The sequence below is a fragment of the Nicotiana tabacum genome, chromosome 12 (genome assembly GCF_000715075.1).
Source record: "Nicotiana tabacum cultivar K326 chromosome 12, ASM71507v2, whole genome shotgun sequence".
Lineage (NCBI taxonomy): Eukaryota > Viridiplantae > Streptophyta > Magnoliopsida > Solanales > Solanaceae > Nicotiana > Nicotiana tabacum.
In genome coordinates this window covers 118,791,486-118,807,740 of record NC_134091.1, presented here as the reverse complement: position 1 = coordinate 118,807,740, position 16,255 = coordinate 118,791,486, and the positions used below count along the sequence as shown (strand labels likewise).

General features: G+C 33.3%; 1 protein-coding gene across 1 annotated transcript; it reads right to left on the bottom strand.

Moving 5' to 3' along the window:
- Nucleotides 1-7,094: 7,094 nt before the first annotated feature.
- LOC107818509 (UPF0481 protein At3g47200-like) lies at nt 7,095-15,854 on the bottom strand. The gene is made up of 3 exons (XM_075227596.1): nt 15,651-15,854; nt 11,767-11,872; nt 7,095-8,747 (listed from the first exon to the last, which is right to left on the bottom strand). The coding sequence occupies exons 2-3, from the start codon at nt 11,836-11,838 to the stop codon at nt 7,350-7,352; spliced, it is 1,470 nt and encodes a 489-aa protein (XP_075083697.1). The 5' UTR covers nt 11,839-11,872; nt 15,651-15,854; the 3' UTR covers nt 7,095-7,349.
- Nucleotides 15,855-16,255: the final 401 nt, after the last annotated feature.

Genomic DNA, 16,255 nt, shown 5'->3' with positions numbered 1-16,255 from the left:
CCCAAAGGTCCTGATTTAGTTACTAATATTTGATTCACCAACAAATGGTTCTTGAAAAGCCAAGAAAGAAATTTTATATCTTTGCATGAGTGAGATAACTCTTTCTGTTGCTGCTTGGGATTTCATCCCTCTAATATTCCGATTGAGGATATTAATCATTAAAAGTTCTTTTTAGGAACTTTTTGGGATCCCTTTATGAGATCTTTTCCTTTGGTGTTGGTTTTGTTATTGAAATATCTAGGAGAAAGATGTCCTTGCTGGATTACTCTATCCAATTCAGTTTAGATTCCTTGATCTACCTTCTTCCGTGTGCCGAAATGCTGAATTAGGTTCCCTGTAGTTTCCTCTGAACTAGCGTTAGAACTGTATAGTTCTCTATCACTATCCGTTTCCTCATTTTCTATTTCTTGATCATTCTCCTTAGTTGCTATTTGCATATGATTATCATATTCAGTCTCTTGATCAGTTTCTTCATCCACCATTTTCATTTGACAATTCAGATCACATGCTACTTGTTCCCCGTATAGCTTGACAACTAGATTAAAAATCTTTCACATCATTCACTCCTTCCCCCCGGATATTCCCATTGTCTTTGCAAGCAGATTGGCAAAGTTCAGAAGGAATTCCATGTTGCGCATTAATAACTTCCAGCATCCTTTTCTTCTTATTAGCCCTTTTTCTAGCTCTAGAACTTTGATAGGAATTGTTGAAATAAGAAGGTGAGTTATCTGGACTGATGGTGGAATTCTGATTCATATTGTCGATCACATTACTACTTGTACTTGTCCCTTTCTTGTTTTTATCAGTTTCTGGATCATGTGCTTTCTCAGTATCCCCCTCATAGTTGGTAATTAGTTGTAAATCGTTGTTCTGCTTCTCCTCGACCATGTGAACCTGTTCCGTTCTAACCAATAGTTCCTCTCCCCTATTCATCATCTGGAAGTTGCTAGGGGATTCTGGATCCTGGAGATTCTTTTCTTTCTCAACTTCTATTACAGTATCAGCCTTTCCATTTTCCTTATTCTCACTCATTGTATTATTTGTCTCCGCTGCAATTGTTGTAGGTTGTCTCTGATTTTCAGGAAGTTGTTCTGTTCTAGCTAGTAACTCGTCTCCCATGTTCATCACCTATAGATTCTTTTCCTTCAGAACTTCTGTTATAGTATTAGTTCCTCAGTTATCCTTGTTCTCCCCCACATTGTTACTTTTCTCAGCTGCTCTTGTAGTAGGTTGTCTTTGTGGTTCAGGAACTTGATTGATTGGTATATAGATTTGTTTGGTCACTTTTCCTTTGTTTTGTGCCTTGGCATTGATCTGCATATGAGCTATTGTTGTACTACTTTCTCCTTGGGCAATTTCTTTCCCCTTGGTAGTAATCTTCTTTGGTTGTTGTTGGTTCACCATTATGTCATTGATCTGATTTTGTTGAATTGCCTAATTAAGCTCCTTTACTGGAATGCTCTTGTTAGTAGCCATGTGCTGACTACCTTCTCCTTTATTTTTGGTCTGTTCCTTTTGCTCGTCAACTCTATCCTCGCTTTGTTTTTCTCTTGGTTCAACTAAATTAATGTTGGAGTTGTCTCTTACTTTAATTCTGCATTGTTCCTCCTTATGTCCCTGGTATTTACAATATTTGCAATAATCTGGTACTCCTTCGTATACCAAAGGTTGCTAGTAACCATCTTCATCCCCTTCGTCATATCCGACCCAAACACTCTCAGTCAGGAAGGTCTTTTGTCAAATTTACTTCCACCCTGGCCTTAGCTTCACAACCCCTAGTCTTAATCATGGTGGCCTTATCCAGAGAAAGTAATACTCCCACTTGTTCTACTATTTGATTCACTGCTTCCCAGTGATAACAATGCCATGGAAGCATGGCCATGACTACCCAAAATGGGGTTTCCTCTCTCGGAACGAAATCGGGGGTCCATTTCAAAAACTTCAGATGATGTTCTCCAATGTCCATAAACCTTCTAAAATATACTAAATTGTAGTCATGTAAAATATCAACGTCTATATAAATGTGCTTGGAGTCCACATGAGTAATTTTCACATTACTTCTAAAATGGATTTGGGTAGTAAAGTATTTTTTGATACTTTCAATCTTTGGGCATAGTGAAAGAAAATTTACCCAAAATTGTGAATTTGCAATCAGAGGCTAAAGTTTCAAAATAATCTTTGCGGGAGAAAATCACAGCTGGTTTGCCCATTTTAGTTTTTTTCTTTGCCGGGGAAATCCTTAGCCTCCATTGTTGAGGTGCTGGAGATGCAGAGTTGACCATATTTGCATATGATAGAGTCCCTGATGATAAATTTGAGGGAGATGGACCAGGCTTTAAAATGGTGGGTGGACTTGCGATTGGGGAAACAATAGTTGTAGCATGCCGTGTTTCAATTTGAGATGTTTGAGGGTTCGTATTAGCCAGATGTTCCATATAAGCATTATTATCTGGTTGGATGTATCGCACTCGCCGGAATATGTGTAGCCATGGGAAATTGGTTCTAGGATTAGATTTTGTTTCCCGCGTGGGGCGCGTACTGAATGACAGAATATATCCGTTAGCAATTCTTGTCTTTGAACATTGGTCTACATCTTGGATGCTTAAAACATAAGACTTCATTTGTCAGCTGGTTGATTAAAGTGGTAGTTAATCCGGAAAATTAATGTAGAACGAGTGTACTATGATAGAATAACACCCCATGGTTATGCTCTGGGGTTATACCATTATATTTATAGCAAAGTATATAAGCACGTTTATTAAAGATGGAGCACGTTTCTCACATTTATAATGTGCAACTTGGATTGGCTACAATATTAAAACCGTCAAAAGCACAAATAGTAGCGAGGAAAACCAGACCGGAAGGATTAACAAAACCAATCAACTAAAGAATACAATTAAGTAAAGCAACTATTTAAGAACATTTATTAGAGTAGGTGTCTATGTCACATCTTTTGGGGCGCGGCCCTTTCTCGGACCCTACGTGAATACGGGATACTTTGTACACTGGACTCCCTTTTTTTTTTTTACTTAAAAGCACTTATGAGAGATAGAACTGTCTGCGTAACTGTGAGTAAGAGGAGCACGATTGCTGCAACAGTTGAAGCTCCAGCCCAAGGACTCTGAAAGTAATTGTGCCTCAATTTTGCCATCATTTGATTCCATGGGTTTTCATAATGTTGAATTATTTTGATGCATTCTTCATTGCAGTAGAAGTCATTACTAGAAGTAATGACCCCTTGTGTCAGTTTGTTGAAGATGGTAGCCACTTGTTTGTCATGTCCTATCTCGTTAAGTATAATTCCGTTCTGGCGAAGAAAATTCACATCTTTATGTGAGACAATAAGTTGAGTCATAATCCAAGCATAATCCGTATAATATTTAAGATTTAGGCTAGACTAGTGCTGCTCATAAGCTATCATATTTCTTAAGAAAGGTTCCAATGTATCCTCAACTGCAAAACAAGGGATTTCAAACGACCCTTCTTTAAACTTGATATCGAATATAGTTGTTCTATCCATACTATCTTTTCCCAAAGCTCCTAATTTTTGGAAGCTGACTCCAGCTTCATAAAGTTCTGTTGCACTTGGAATTTGGCAGCATTCCCAACCACTAATTTTGTCGGGCATTTCTTTTGACCTAATTATTTGCAAAATTTTCCCAAAAAACTTATGTTACAACATTCCTTTCGGGTGCTACCATTCGTGGTTTTGCTAGTATTTTTCATTTTTGATGGGCGAGACAACATGTGTAACACATGAAGTAAATGGTCTGGTCTGGTTGTTGAGGCGCAGTAGTGTGATGACCTAAAATGTCATCTTTAAATTTAATAATTAATTATGTGTTCTAAAACCTCGAAAAGCACTATTTATCATTTCTCGACTTGCGTGCGCAGTCCGTAAAATTTTCCGGAAAGTTTTTATGTGAAAAATGGATTAAAATGTGAATTTGAACTTTAAAACTCAATTGAGTTGACTTTGGTCAATATTTTGAGCAAACGGACTCGGATCAGTGTTTGACAGTTTCGGTAGGTCCGTATCGTGATTTGGGACTTGGGCGTATGTCCGGAATTAAATTCCGAGGTCCATAGCCCGAGATATAGAATTTTGATGAAAAATTAAAAGTTTGAAAGCTTAATGATTTTTTAGAATTTACTGATATTGGATTTATTGACACCGAGTCCGTATTTTGGTTTTGGAGCCTGGTATATGCCCACTATAATATTTATGACTTGTCTGCCGAATTTGGTGAGAAACAGAGTTGATTTGACGTGATTCAGACGCTCAGCTGTAAAAATATAAGTTTTAAAGTTTTCTTGAAAATTTCCTTTGATTTGGTGTCTGATTCGTAGTTTTAGGTGTTATTTGAGCAATTTGATCGCGCGAGAAAGTTCGTATAATATTTTAGGACATGTTGGTATATTTAGTTGAGGTCCCGAGGAGCTCGGGTGAGTTTCGGATGATTAACGGATCAAATTCGGACTTAGAAGAAACAATATGAGGTTTCTGCCTTCTCGTGTAATCGCACCTGCGAAACTTGGCTCGCAGGTGCGACCACACAGAAGCACAATGGACCTCGCAGGTGCGCAAGCTTCGCAGAAGCGGACAGGAAACTCACACAAGCGAGCTCGCAGGTGCGAGCTGAGATGCGCAGAAGCGGAGGCTGGGCTGGTGATTGTGGAGCGCAGATGCGGACACGCACCTGCGCGTGGGTGATCGCAGAAGCGAGGGAAAAATACGCAGAAGCGGTTCAAATTTGGCAGGTGCGAGACTCCTGGACAGAATGTTAAAAACAGAGGAGTCCGATATTTTGTCATTTTTGACATTTCCAAAAGCGGGTAAGATGATTTTTGAGCGAGAAATCACGAAAAATTTTGAGGTAAGTCCCTTGTGAGCCTTCCTACTCCATAATATTGGATTATCATTGAATATTTTGAATAGATTACATATTTTTGAGGTGAAATTGGAGGATTTGGGCCTAGGGATTTCAGAACGAGAAATTGAGATCTGGAGGTCAAGTTGAGGTCGGATTTTGGTAAATTTAGTATGGGTAGACTCGTGGTTAAATGGGCATTCATATTTCGTAACTTTTGTCGGATTCCGAGACATGGGCCCCACGGGTCATTTTTGAGTTAATTTTGAATTTTTATTGAAAAATATAGTATTTTCTTATGGAATTGATTCTATAACTTTTGTTGACTGTATCGAATTAATTATGACTAGATACGAGTCGACATGAATCGAAAAATCGAGGAAAAGGTGTACTACTTAGTTATATTGGAGCAAGTCGAGGTAAGTGACTTGTCTAACCTTGTGTGGGGGAAATTTTTCCTAGGATTGGTATTAATTGTAATGTGATGAAAGTCGTGTACACGAGGTGACGAGTGTGTACCGGGCTAAATGTGAAGGATTATGTTTTTAAATTGTGTAGATCACTGTTGCATAATAATTAAATTATTAAATCTTGTTATATTTTCCATCATTGATTTGATTTATATACTTTAAATTTGCTTGACCTTTTTCCTGCTAATTATTTTACCTGTTAAGTTGGAACTTGGTTTCTTTTATTCCGTGCATTATTTGCAGGTTGATTTTTTTAAATTAAATATTATTAATATGAAGTATTTGACATTTTAAAATTGGTATTGAAGCAACTTATTAAAGATTTTGAAATATTATTTTGCTGAATTATTTATTCCTGAATATTTTTGTAAGATTTTTGTACTCATTGTGATGGAGCCGTGAACTCTTTATTGTGGAAAAATATTATTGATCATTTATTTTGGCATGAGCCATGAGCTCTTTATTGTGAAAAAATATTGTTGTTGAATTATTTTGGAAGTTAAATTATTTGAGCACTTGGGGTGCAAATTGTGAGATATTTGGATATTGATACGCATGTTGTGGTATAAGGTCTGATTATTGACACATATGCGGTGAGATAAGGGTGGCTTGATACGCGTGGCTAGTAGGGGAACTACTAGAAGTCATGCGGTGTGATAAGGGTGGCTAAAACGCGGGATGCTATTTCGAAAAAAATATTTTCTTTAAATAAATTGTGAAGGCTCCCGCGGTGATATAAGGAAATGAGATATTGTGAATTTATTTATGATTTGGGACTACGAGGCGGTACCTCGGGAGTGCCCTTGTTGATATTGATTTATGGCTGTAGTTGCCTTTGATTATTGTTGTGATTTTCTTAAAGTTGAAAAGAATTCTGTTTTGTTTCAACGAGGTATTTATTTGCCATTATTTGATGTAATTAAATGTGACATACTACTTGATTCATTTTTATTGTCATTTTATCTTATAATATTGTTTAAATATTTTACCATGCCATTATTTATTTTCCAGCAGGGCCTGACCTGACCTCGTCACTACTCTACCGAGGTTAGACTTGGCACTTACTGGGTACCGCTGTGGTGTACTCATACTACGCTTCTGTACATCTTTTTATGCAGATCCAGGTACTCCTTACCAGCCCCGACTTCAGTGAGTTACCTGTGCACAGAGACTTCGAGGTCTATCTGCCAGCGTCCGCATACTTCGGAGTCCCCTTCTATTATTATTATGTTGCTTCCTTATTTTTCTTCAGACCTTGATATATAGACACATTGAGGATAGAATTCTTAGAAGCTTGTGACTTATTTCTACCAGGTTTTGGGAATTGTAATTACGTAAAGTTTCAGATTTATTTATTTCAGATTTCTATTTTTATTCCGCATTGATAGGCTTACCTAGTCTTAAAGACTAGGTGCCATCACGACATCCTACGGAGAGAATTTGGGGTCGTGACAAGTACCATCAATTTTTTCAGGATTCTTATTTGGGAAAAGATCAGGGAATGTGGATTTCACCATCTTTATCAAGTCTGGTTCTGTAGGATACTTAGTCATTTCATGTAACACGGTAAGTACAAAATAAGGTAGTTGGTTTTCTAGTAATAACATGTTTCGACATACTTGATACATCATCCATTCCCTGTTGATGATTCTGTTTTCTTCTGTTGGCTTCATTCCACAAAGTTCTCGAATAAACTCGACTATAAAACAGCCATCAAGCAACATCATTTGTGAAAATTCGACAACAATGTCACTGTCAAAATAAAATGTTCCATTTATTAAAGATGGAGCACATTCCATGCTTTCTCACATTTCAAAAGCACAAATAGTAGTAAGGAAAACAGAAGGATTAATAAAACCAATTAACTAAAGAATACAATCAATTAAAGCAACTATTTAAGAACACTTATTAGAGTAGGTGTCTATGTCACATCTTTTGGGGCGCGGCCTTTTCTCGGACCCTACGTGAATACGGGATACTTTGTACACTGGGCTGCTCTTTTCTTTTTTTACTTAAGAGCACTTATGAGAGATAGAACTGTCTGCGTAACTGTAAGTAAGAGGAGCACGATTGCTGCAACAGTTGAAGCTCCAGCCCAAGGACTCTGAAAGTAATTGTGCCTCAATTTTGCCATCATTTGATTCCATGGGTTTTCATAATGTTGAATTATTTTGATGCATTCTTCATTGCAGTAGAAGTCATTACTAGAAGTAATGACCCCTTGTGTCAGTTTGTTGAAGATGGTAGCCACTTGTTTGTCATGTCCTATCTCGTTAAGCATAATTCCGTTCTGGCGAAGAAGATTCACATCTTTATGTGAGACAATAAGTTGACTCATTATCCAACCATAATCCGTATAATATCTTAGATGTAAACTAGACGAGTGCTGCTCATAAGCTATCATATTTCTCAAGAAAGTTTCCAATGTATCCTCAACTGCAAAACAAGGGATTTCAAACAATCCATCTTTAAACTTGATATCGAATATAGTTGTTCTATCCATACTATCTTTTCCCAAAGCTCCTAATTTTTGGAAGCTGACTCCAGCTTCATAAAGTTCTGTTGCACTTGGAATTTGGCAGCATTCCCAACCACTAATTTCGTCTGGCATTTCTTTTGACCTAATTATTTGCAAAATTTTCCCCAAAAAACTTATGTTACAACATTCCTTTCGGGTGCTACCATTCGTGGTTTTGCTAGTATTTTTCATTTTTGATGGGCGAGACAACATGTGTAACACATCAAGTAAATGGTCTGGTTGTTGAGGCGCAGTACCATCAATTATTTCAGGATTCTTATTTGGGAAAAGATCAGGGAATGTGGATTTCACCATCTTTATCAAGTTTGGTTCTTTAGGATACTTAGTCATTTCATGTAACATGGTGAGTACAAAATAAGGTAGTTGGTTTTCTAGTAATAACATGTCTCGACATACTTGTAACATCATCCATTCCCTGTTGATGATTTCGTCTTCTTCTGTTGGCTTCCATCCACAACACTCTCGAATAAACTCGACTATAAAACAGCCATCAAGCAACATCATTTGTGAAAATTCGACAACAATGTCACTGTCAATGTTAACATCATAACACTTTAGTGCTTCATCTTTATTTTTCTCCAATTTACTGATGCAACTTTCCACATCAATCTCCGTTTTCCGTTTGAGAAACCGTTGTAGGTACAACAGTTTATATTTTTTCATTGAGCCAAGTTGAGGATTTTTGTTATGGTAAGGACCAATGGAGATAATCTTTGGGGTATAAGCATCTGGATTTGATTCACGTAACCCAACATTTACTTTGAATATGGTAATGGATTTGACAGACGAATTGTCCATGCCCTTTACTTTTTCCTCAAAGATTTGATTTGCAGATTTATTGGTATCCACCTTCTTCCCTTCTTCTATCTGTAATTAATGGAAAAGAGTTCATAGTTTTTCTTTTTCGTTTTGAGAAACTAACGCTGACTTTCAAGCTGAATTCCAATTTTTTTTATTTATTTATGTTATAGTAATATTTATATATACTTATTATTTTCTATAAGTTTTATTCCCTCTGTTTATTTTTAGTTGTTCACTTTTGATTTTGCACTCTTTTTAAGAAAAAGTAAATAAAATATATATTTACAATTTTAAAAGTAAATAAAAAAGTCTTGGGGAATGAATAGTTAATGATAAGGGTAAAACAGAAAAAACAATTGTCTATATCTTAATTTGCTAAAATGGTTGTAAAAGTAAAATTATATTTTTAGAATAGTGGACAAGTAAAAGTTAACAAGTGAATAACAAGTAATCATAGGGAAGGAATACAACAATGAATAGTGAATGGTAATGAAGTTGCAAACATCATTAGTGGAAACCAAAAGAGTAAAAGGAAAATAAAACAATCTTCTATATATTATTAAAAAGAGAGGGAAAATCCATCTCTTTAAGCCAATGGGCAGCCTTAAAATTAGCCACATGTAATGTATAACTAATTAACTATTAACTAATAATTAATTTAGCCATATGACATAATAAAAAATAGCCACAAATAACTTCTTTCTTAATTAATTAATTATAAATAATTAAATCAAAATATTAGAAATTTTACTATATATACTTTAAAAATATTATTAATAAATTTAAACCATTTAATAGCTTCGAGTATTAATTTAAAATAATATAAATATTTATATCAAGATTAAAAAATTACACATTGATCTATATTATATTAAATGATATAAATAGATAATGATATTAAATAGAGCGAGAAGTTAATGAAAGTCACATGAAAACATGAAATACTATATATTAGGTAACGTAATACCAATAATTAAAAATTCTTTTTAATATTAGAAATAGAAGGGAGTGATGATTTGAACTTGAGATTAGATTAAAATTATGGTGAAAACCCTCAAACTATGAATAGGACCACAAAATTAAAGTTTTACTAGATATCTTAAATAACAATTGGCTAACAAATTAAAATTTAAGAATACAAAATAAATGTCTCATGTAGGTAATTTAGTAACGAAAATAAAATTTAAATATTCTAAAACTAAAAGAGAAAGAAAATTTAATTGGACGTGAAATAAAAATAATTATCTTTATCTATATATTATTAAAAGGAGAGAAAACGCTCTCTCCTTAAGCAAAGTGGTAGCCTTAAAATTAGCCACATGTAATATATTAACTAAATAACTATTAACTAATAACTAATTTGGTCATATGACATAACGAGAAAAAGCCGCATATAACTTATTTTTTAATTAATTAATTATAAATAACTAAATCAAAATATTAAATTTTTTATTATATAATACTTAAAAATATTATTAATAAATTTAAATAATTTAATAATTTTGAGTACTAATTTAAAATAATATAAGTATTTATATCAAGATTAAAAAATCAGACATTGATCTATATTATATTAAAGGATATAAATGGATAAAGAAATTAAATAAAGACGAAAGTTAATGAAGGTCACATGAAAATATTAAATACTATATATTAGGTAATGTATAGCAATAATTAAAAATTCAAAAACATTTAATATTTTAAAAAGGGAAAGATGATTTGAACTTGAGATTATATTAAAATTATGGATAGGACCACAAAATCAATGTTTTACTAAATAATAAAAATAACAATTGAATAACAAATTAAAAATTTCAAGAATACAAAATAAATGTCTCATGTAGGTAATTTAGTAACAAAAATAAATTTAAATTTTTATCCTAAAACTAAAAGAGAAAGAAAATATAATTGCACATGATATAAAAATAATTATAAGAAACTACAATAGATTTAAAATATAATAATTTAAAAACTTATGTATTAATATTTTAGACTAATTCAATGTTATAACTTAAAATAAAATGTGATACTATATATTTTGATTATATTATAATATATAAATATAAGAAAATAATTAAAATTTCATAATAGGGGTAAAAATTATATAAAGAGGAAAATAAAGATTGTATGAGATATTTATACTTTGAATTAATTTAAGGATAAGCATATTAAATAATTAAATAATACTCAAATTTATTATTGATAGATTTAAATGATGAAAGGGCTCTAAGTAATAGGATAAAAAAATAAAAAAACATTAAAGTTTAGGAATAAAAAATTTCTATTTTTATATAATTGTCAAAAGGGTAATAAGCAAGATATTAAGTCATTCGGTAAGATAACAAAAAATCACATAAAAATATAACAATATTAAGTAATGAATAATGCCACAACTATAAGCAAATATTAAATAGAGGTTTGTTTTTGGTGAAAATGTAGAAGAATAAGACTTATTCGACTTTGAGGTAAAAATAAAGTGGTAGTAAGAATTTTTTTAAAATAATTTTCTCAAACAAGATATATTACAACGTGATATGTTCAGTTTTCTTTAATATTGACCACAAAATAAAATGTAATTTCTAAGATCAAGGGTTGGGTTGCCGTAGATATGAAAAAAAGAATATGGTTTGGGTTGAGTTGGGTTGTTACAGATATAAAAAAATACTAAGATCAAGGGGTTGAGTTGTTACAAATATTTAAAAAAAAAACATGATATCTAGTACAAAGTATGAAAAACAGTTTCATGTCCTACTTCTTGACTGATATCTAATAATTATACGTAATTTTTATATTGAAGGTTTAGATTTTAGCGTAATTTGTATATGATCCAAATAACCCAAATTATAATTTGATATTGTCTGTTCATCGCGCGAGTATTAATACTAGTTGAATCTTAATAAAGATACCTGATCAAACTTGACGTTGTATTTATGCTTTTAATGAATTAATGCATATATTAAAAAATTATGATTATTAGCAAGTGATACACGAGTGACTATTCATGCTTGCTACCTTGTTTCCTTTTGTACAAAAATACAATAAATAAATAAATAAAATGAAAGTTTGTGTTGAGAAAGAGAGAGACCTCATCTTTTGTTGCTTGACGAAGCAGTGGAGTTCCGTGATCTATTTGGGTAATATCAATAGAGTGTGCCATCCCTCTTTAATTACTTTCTTGAACTGTATAATTCCTACAAGCAACAGATATTGGTTTAAAATGGTACGGCATAAAAATTATTATTATTAATCCAATTCATTGCAGAATTTGATTTGAAAAGAAAAGACAAAATAAAGAAAATGAATCTCGTATTATTTCTTCTTATGAAAAGAAAACTAGATGTCTTGTACGTTATCCTGTTAGAAATTCTAATTCTTAGATTGAATGAACTAATTAGCTCTACAAAATATTTTTTAAAAGAATATTAGGAAGGGTACACTTTTAAGTAATTGAAAATACGTAAGCTTTATAATCCATGTCTCATAATCTATATACACTGTTCATTTTATATCATCCTAAACTAATGGCAATTTAAGGGAGGAGTAGACATTTCTTTGAGGAAAAAAAAAAGAGAAACTGCAGTGTGCATTGCGAAAGAAAAGGAGAAACTGCGGTGTACATTTCTTTGAGTGGCTCGGGTGAGTTTCGAGGTGGTTTCAGAGTATTTCTAGGCCCTTTTTAGTTGCTGATTTTTTGCTACAGCAGTGTGCATTGCGATCGCAAGGTATTGGCCGCAATCGCGAAGAGTAAAATGAAAAATATTGGCCTGTGAATCGTGATCGCGGAAGGCTTTTCACGATCGCGTAGAGGAAAATTCTGCTGCACTAACCCGACTTTGGAAGCTTATATCTTGCAATCTATAAAGAATTTTGAGATAATCCAAAAATGAAAGTTGTAGCCCTTTGTGTACAGTTTTCGGAAATTTAAACCGTTTGGAATTTGGAGTTGTGTACAAAATGTTATGGTTGATATATTATAGGCTGTCTGGGAAGAGTTTGGAAATCGTGAAAAAGAAATTTCTGCTGTACAAGACTGACTTTGAAAGCTTATATCTCGCAACCTATAAGGAATTGGGAGATAATAAAATCATGCAAGTTGTATCTCTTGATGTCTAGTTTTCAAAAAGTCAAACCATTTGTCATTTGAAATTTTGTACAAAAGGTTATTACCATTATACTAGAAACTGTCGGGGAAGAGTTTGGAAATGGCTGTTGAGCAATTTGCTCATCGCGAACGCGAGGGGAGGGTCGTGAACGCGAAGAATAAACCATGGGCAGCAAAATAAAGCCAAAAAATTAGACTTCTCATTCTTCCATATTTGGACGAAAAAGCTTGTGTGAGGCGATTTTTCGAGAATTTTTCAAGGAAAACATTGGGGTAAGAATTCCTAACTCAATTTTGGTTAAATTACATGAATCTATTGTTATTTTTTTCCATAAAATTAGTGAATTGGGTTGAAAATGATAGAAATTTTCTATACCTTAAATTGAGGATTGGGAAGTTGATTCGTTATCGGAATTTGATAAAATTGGTATGGTTGAACTCGTATCGGAATGGGTGTTCAAATTTCATGAAAATTCTGTCAGGTTCCAAGAGGCGAGCACCGCATTGACTTTTAGGTTGAATTTTTAATATGTAATTTTAAGTTGACATTATAATTATCCGAAATTATTTTCAATGAATTTTAATGAAGTTATGCAATTAATTGGCTAGATTTGAGCCGTCTAGAGGTCATTTCACGCAAGAAGGCTATTTTGGAAAATCAACCTAACTTCAAAAAGGTAAGTATCTTGCCTAACTTTGAGTGAGGGAATTACCCCTTAGGCGTCGAGTCGTATGTGTTATTTGTGTAATGTGAAAGCCGTGTACGCGAGGTGACGAGTACATACTCGGGCGTATATGTACAAATTTTATTGGTTTAAAGTCATAGGCATTTTTAAGTATTAAATTGGAAATTACTGGCACTTATTAATCCTTGTTTGTCATGCCTCATTTTTTGTTTATCGAATTTGTTTTATATGATAATTTGGTGTGAGTTGACATTTCCTGGAAATTACTGAGTTGACATTTCCTGTAAATAATTACATTATGGATTTTTTATCTGTAAATAATTAAATAAATAAGTTTAAAAAGAGGCATGAATATATTTATAAAAAATTTAGATTAAAGAAGACGTTGTTCTTGCTGAGTTACTTTTCCATCCTTGTTGTTTTTGAGGTTTTATATACATTGTGTTGAACCGTGGGCTATCTGTTATGAAATTAATTGATTTCGTTATATCTTTAGAAATGTTGTGGCCTACGAGCAATTTTTAAATACGAGTTGATTATGTTGTGTTGTTGTGATAATATTCTGTGTGAATTGTTGTGTGATTTGGGTTACTGTTATACGGCGTATAAGGGTGGCATCCCACTATTGATGTTATGCGGAAATAAGGGTGGTATTTCAATATTGTTATGTGTGTTGGGATATTGTCTAGGCGGAGTGATACATGGGGCTATTAAAGAAAGTGATAAGGGAGGCTATTATAGGAGTGCTAATGGTGACTATAAGAGCGATAAAAGTGGCTATTGATATTTTCAGGATGGAGGGATAAGGGAGGCTATTATAAGAATGATAAGGGTGTCTATTTGAGAGATAATGCTGACTATTTGTCAGGGATGTTATGTGATGATGTGGGGTTATTGTGCTGGTGATTTTTACGTGATGTTGTGATTTTCTTGTGATTACTTTTATATCTTGTGCAACTTGTTTTGTTAATACAGTAAATTTGATAATAGTCTGATACATGTTAAAATTGTGAGTCTGTGGCTATTGCCGGGCAGAATATGTTATTGGCACGTGAGTTGTCCGTACGGTTGTGATATGAAATATAGGCACGAGGTACCATGGGTAATGATATTGGCACGTGAGTTGTCCGTGTAGTTGTGAAATGAGATGTGGGCACGAGTTGCCGTGGGTAAATGATGATTTTATTATTGGCACGTGAGTTGTCTGTGCGGATCTTATATATTGATATTTTGGCACGTGAGTTGTCCGTGCGATTGTGATAGAAATATGGGCACGAAGTACCGTGAAAGTGGGCTGAGACCAGTGTTACGAAAATATGAAAGTGGGCAGAGACCCTTATTTTATTATTATGAAATGAGGTATCACAGAGTGACTTTTATTTGTAAGAATTATATTCGAAAGATATTTATTTGAAAGAAGTATATTCGAAAGATATTTATCTTAAAGAATTATATGTGAAAGATTTATATTTGAAGGACTTGATTAATTGTTTGTACTTGTATTCCTTATTTGTTTCAGCAATAATTAGTGTTCTTGTTGACTTGCTGTTTATATCATTGGTTGAATTTTGTTGCTATCATGGCTAGTTGTTTTCCAGTACTATTATATACTGCTATATGGCATAGGTTATTTGACCAGTGAGTGTCTTGACTGTACCTCGTCTCTACTCCATTGAGGTTAGTCTTGATACTTACTGGGTGCCGACCGTGGTGTACTCATACTACACTTCTGCACATTTTTGTGCAGAGCCAGGTATTGGAGATATCGGACTTGAGCAGAGTTAAATCGAGATCGTCCAATCGAGTCTTAATAGCTTGAGTGATTTATCTTTTGGTACAATAAACTGAGTTTTGGTCTTGTTGATTTGTAAATATTTCACTTGGTAATGAATGAAAGACTTGGTTACCAAAAGAAAATAAGAAGACCAAGTTACCGCATCCCACCCGATATGCGACAATTCAATATGATGTATAAAACAATTAAAATTCATATATATAGTATATCTTGTTTTTAGCATAGAATGACAAATAACGGGTAGTTCCGTGCATTAAGTTCACGCTATGCGCGTAATCCGGATAAGGGTCCAACCATATTGGATTTACTATACGCTGTCTTATCTAGCATTTCTACGAAAGGCTATTGTTTGTTTTACATAAAATGACAATGTAGAAGTTAATTACCTCTTTGGTTTGACTATTTATATAGTCAAAATGGACTGATTGGAGTGTTGCTTGCATTGAGCTGATTTTCTTCTAATTAAGTTCTTCTTTGCTTGACTATTCTGAAGGATATGAGAGAGCGGGTGCTGGAAATATAGTGGAAGAGGAATGAATTTTTAAATTGAAAATACAAAAGTCTAAGAAGGCAAAGAAGAAAATGATGTCGAAACTGAAAAGATTTTAGTACTATATATAGATTAGGGCTTACCTATATTACTAACATGAAATAACATCACTTTGAGAAAAATATCATAGAATAAATAAAGCTACAAGTATCATAGAATAAAGTGTAATGACATTAAAAATGTAAGAAAAGTATCATAGAATAAAGTTTTAACCAGTTAGGTTTCAAGCTACCATTTAATATTATTCTTGGATTTTATATGAAGTTCAGTTCAGCAGAAGAACAATAAAGTTTTCCTTCTTTATAAAAGGCTTATAAAATACCTCATCGTGTTTGGCATTGTATGTAATGCCCATCTTTCCTGCAATGAATCTTCCAAAACCAGCAAACAGTAATTATCAGTATTCCTAAAAAAATCTACTTTAGTAAGCTTGAGGGTAAA

What these genes read in the sequence shown, in the direction of transcription:
- LOC107818509 (XM_075227596.1), bottom strand. Translation starts at nt 11,838, where the DNA reads ATGGCACACTCTATTGATATTACCCAAATAGATCACGGAACTCCACTG. An exon ending in GTCAAGCAACAAAAGATGAG is followed by an intron (nt 8,748 to 11,766) that starts GTCTCTCTCTTT and finishes CATTAATTACAG; the next exon opens with ATAGAAGAAGGGAAGAAGGT.